Source organism: Nerophis lumbriciformis, linkage group LG27, assembly GCF_033978685.3.
Source record: "Nerophis lumbriciformis linkage group LG27, RoL_Nlum_v2.1, whole genome shotgun sequence".
Taxonomy (NCBI): Eukaryota; Metazoa; Chordata; class Actinopteri; order Syngnathiformes; family Syngnathidae; genus Nerophis; species Nerophis lumbriciformis.
The window spans coordinates 17,080,962-17,085,000 of NC_084574.2; the positions used below are offsets into that span (position 1 = coordinate 17,080,962).

The 4,039-nt window shown below is 41.2% G+C and overlaps 1 protein-coding gene across 1 annotated transcript in view; it reads right to left on the reverse strand.

Annotated features, from left to right (window-relative positions):
- Window positions 1–847: 847 nt before the first annotated feature.
- pdcd4b (programmed cell death 4b) overlaps window positions 848–4,039 on the reverse strand; it is a 28,606-nt gene continuing 25,414 nt past the window's right edge. The window contains exons 8-12 of the mRNA XM_061922775.2: window positions 3,738–3,852; window positions 3,530–3,637; window positions 3,354–3,464; window positions 3,148–3,287; window positions 848–1,513 (exon numbers count right to left, since the gene is read on the reverse strand). Of these exons, the coding sequence (XP_061778759.2) occupies window positions 1,456–1,513; window positions 3,148–3,287; window positions 3,354–3,464; window positions 3,530–3,637; window positions 3,738–3,852 (532 nt within the window). The 3' untranslated portion in view covers window positions 848–1,455. The remainder of the gene's footprint in view (window positions 1,514–3,147; window positions 3,288–3,353; window positions 3,465–3,529; window positions 3,638–3,737; window positions 3,853–4,039) is intronic.

A 4,039-nucleotide genomic window follows, 5' to 3' on the forward strand; every position in this document is an offset into this window, starting at 1 on the left:
CAATACCATCCCTACAGTGAAGCATGGTGGTGGCAGCATCATGATGTGGGGATGTGTATCAGCGGCAAGAAATGGGAGACGAGTCAGGATAGGTGGAAAAATGAATGCAAAAATGTACAATCAACGCTTCCCATCCAACAAGATGAAGCTTGAGAGGTGCTGCAAAGAGGAATGAGCGAAACTGTCCAAAGATAGGTGTGCCAAGCTTGTGGCCTCATATTCAAAGACTTGAGGCTATAATTGTTGCCAAAGGTGCATCAACACAGTATTCAACAAAAGCTGTGAATACTTATGTACGTGGGATTTTTTAGTTTTAATAAATTTGCTAATTAAATTAGGTTATTACGGGGTATTGTCTGTAGAATTTTAAGGACAAAACTGAATTTCTTCCATTTTGGAATAAGGCTGTAAATGTTTACCGGGTGCACTGCATATTTTTGTAGAGTAATCAGAAAGTTAGTTGAATTTTTTTTCCACTCTTGAATCACATCAACAGGGCAGCTTTCCATGGAAGACGTCCCTACCATGGTTCTTTGCAAGCCCAAATTGCTTCCACTCAAGTCCGTCACGCTTGAGAAGCTGGAGAAGATGCAGATAGAGGCTCAAGAGGCTGTCAGACAGCAAGAACTTGCAATGAAGGAGCAGTCCCAGTCGACACCCACAGGCTGATTTTCTGTATTAGAGCTTCAATTGAAGAGGACTTTCCATCTTGGATACAAACACAACAAGAACCATCACCATTATTTATATATGTTCCTTTTTAATAATTGTATCCTATGTTTTTCACATTATTTATATCTGAGGATGCTAATGCTTCAACGTAATGTAACAATAACAAAGCGTGATGACTTATTGTTGTTTTAATGAACGAACTGAGAGCAACACATGAGAAATCACATACACCAGTGCAGTCGATATAAAAATAAACACTCTAAACACCAATACTTCCTGAACTGCCGTTTTTCTCGTTACCTTCAAGAATGACATCTTTGCGGGATAAAACAAAAGAAATATGTCAAAAGAGCATAGAAAAAGCAGCTAGTAAGGGGGTCAATATTGCAAAAACAAACATGATTCCCCTGAACTTTCCGTATAAGGTTTTTTTTTTTTATAAAGCTCTTGTTTTGACACGAACCAGTCATTTCTGTACAGACGGTTGCCTTCTGGAAAAGAAAAAGGTGTGGCAAGTGAAATCAGAATACTGTGCATAACATGGAATGACTGACACACAGGTGTGGCACTTTCAGGGTTGGCTTATGTAATCATACTGAAAACACTGGAGGAAACCAACACACTTCTGTTGCAAAAGTGCAGCTTCGTCGACCTGCCTCCGTTCGAGAACTCAATTCTCTTGACTCTTACGAGAAATGCAGGTAAATATATTTTGGAAAAATATGCAAGTAAAAAAAGTACGGTAGCTTAATCTAGGAGCGGGTACATTAAAAGAGCTCCTTCTTAGCGTTCCAGCTTGACGACACCCCCGTCTCCCTCACTGACAAACCTCTTGCGGCCCCTGGCGGGAGAAAGGAGGGACATTAATCACAACTTTCATACACAAATACAAAACCAGTGAAGTTGGCACCTTGTGTAAATGGTAAATAAAAACAGAATACAATTATTTGCAAATCCTTTTCAACCTATACTCAATTGAATAGACTGCAAAGACAAGATACTTACTGGAAAACTTTATTTTTTTGCAAATATTAGCTCATTTGGAATTTGATGTGTGCAACATGTTTCAAAAAAGCTGGCACAAGTGGCAAAAAAGACTGAGAAAGTTGAGGAATGCTCATCAAACACTTATTTGGAACATCCCACAAGGGGAAAAGGCTAATTGGGAACAGGTGGGTGCCATGATTGGGTATAAAACCAGCTTCCATGAAATGCTTAGTCATTCACAAACAAGGATGGGGCGAGGGTCACCACTTTGCGAACAAATGCTTGAGCAAATTGTCCAACAGTTTAGGAACAACTTTTCTCAACGAGCTATTGCAAGGAATTTAGGAATTTCACCATCTACGGTCCGTAATATCATCAAAAGGTTCAGAGAATCTGGAGAAATCACTGCACGTAAGCGATGATATTACGGACCTTCGATCCCTCAGGCGGTACCGCATCAAAAAATGACATCAGTGTGTAAAGGATATCACCACATAGGCTTAGGAACACTTCAGAAAACCACTGTCAGTAACTACAGTTTGTCGCTACATATGTAAGTGCAAGTTAAAACTCTACTATGCAAAGCGAAAGCCATTTATCAACAACACCCAGAAACGCCGCCGGCTTTGCTGGGCCAGAGCTCATGTAAGATGGACTGAGGCAAAGTGGAAAAGTGTCCTGTGGTCTGACGAGTGCACATTTCAAATTGTTTTTGGAAACTGTGGACGTCGTGTCCTCTGGACCAAAGAATAAAAGAACCATCCGATTGTTATAGGTGCAAAGTTCAAAAGCCAGCATCTGTGATGGTATGGGGGTGTATTAGTGCCCAAGGCATGGGTAACTTACACATCTGTGAAGGCGCCATTAATGCTGAAAGGCACATACAGGTTTTGGAGCAACATATGTTGCCATCCAAGCAACATTATCATAGACGCCCCTGCTTATTTCAGCAAAACAATGCCAAGCCATGTGTTACAACAGCGTGGCTTCATAGTAAAAGAGTGCGGGTACTAGACTGGCCTGCCTGTAGTCCAGACGTGTCTCCCATTGAAAATGTGTGGCGCATTATGAAGCCTAAAATACAACAACAGAGATCCCCGGACAACTTAAGCTGTACATCAAGCAAGAATGGGAAAGTATTCCACCTGAAAAGCTTCAAAAATTGGTCTCCTCAGTTCCCAAATGTATGTTGTTAAAAGGAAAGGCCATGTAACAAACACAGTGGTAAAAATGCCCCTGTGCCAACTTGTTTGCAATGTGTTGCTGTCATTAAATTCTAAGTTAATGATTATTTGCAAAAAAAAAATCAAGTTTCTCAGTTGGAACATTAAATATCTTGTCTTTGCAGTCTATTCAATTGAATATAAATTGAAAAGGATTCGCAAATCATTATATTCTGTTTATATTTACGAATTACACAACGTGCCAACTTCACTGGTTTTGTATATTTGAAATATGTATCACAGGAAAACAGCAGGATGCACTAACCTACAGGGACAAAGATCTCTTAACTTCACATCGATGACACCTATACTGAAGCTCTTTTCCACAAACTGCTCAAGGAGGAAGTACGCACGAGGGACGTCTATGTTAATTTCAGCTATGTCCATATAAACTCTTTCGTAGCCCTGAGGAAGACAGAAACAAGAGTGAACAAGTGCGGTACATAACCGAACCACCAGGTGTCATCTTACCCTTCTCATTTGCTCCACAGTGATGATGGACGTTACAGAGAGTGAGTGAAGAAGCTGCAGAAGCATGTTGAATGTTTTCTCTCCCTTCGACTCCAATACCATTACTATTGCCTGAAAGAAAGTGTTGGGAGTCAGGTCTGTTGGTAGATGGCATGTGGATGCGTGCGTGTGCTCACCTCATAGACAAACTCATGGTGGAAATGAGGAACCTCTAAATCCCTCAAGCATCTCTCAGCCTCCTTGCTGTCTCCAGATAGAATGTATTCCTTCAGCAGCAGGTTCATCTGATATAGCGCATGATCAACATACATGAGGTTCTTGCACGAACAAAGCGGACCAGAAAATGAAGATGCAATGATCTTTACACATGAAGGACTATTTCACCTCTTTAACGAGCTGCGTCACAGGTCTCCGTCCCCCACCTGCGGACCATTGGTTGTCTACACGAAGACCCCCTTTAGTCATTTTCAACAGCACTGTCGCCCGGTCAAGTGCCGCCCTGCAAGATCAGTTCATTATTCACGTCAACATAGGGGTATAAAAAGTAGGGTTGTCTCGATACACTTTAGTATGGGGAACATATTCACCATTAATTTTGCACTCCCTCGTCCCAGGAAGATCTGTATCGCTCTGGAATAACCTGCCTTGAAATTCTCACCGGCATTGAAAGTAAACAGGTTTTTAAA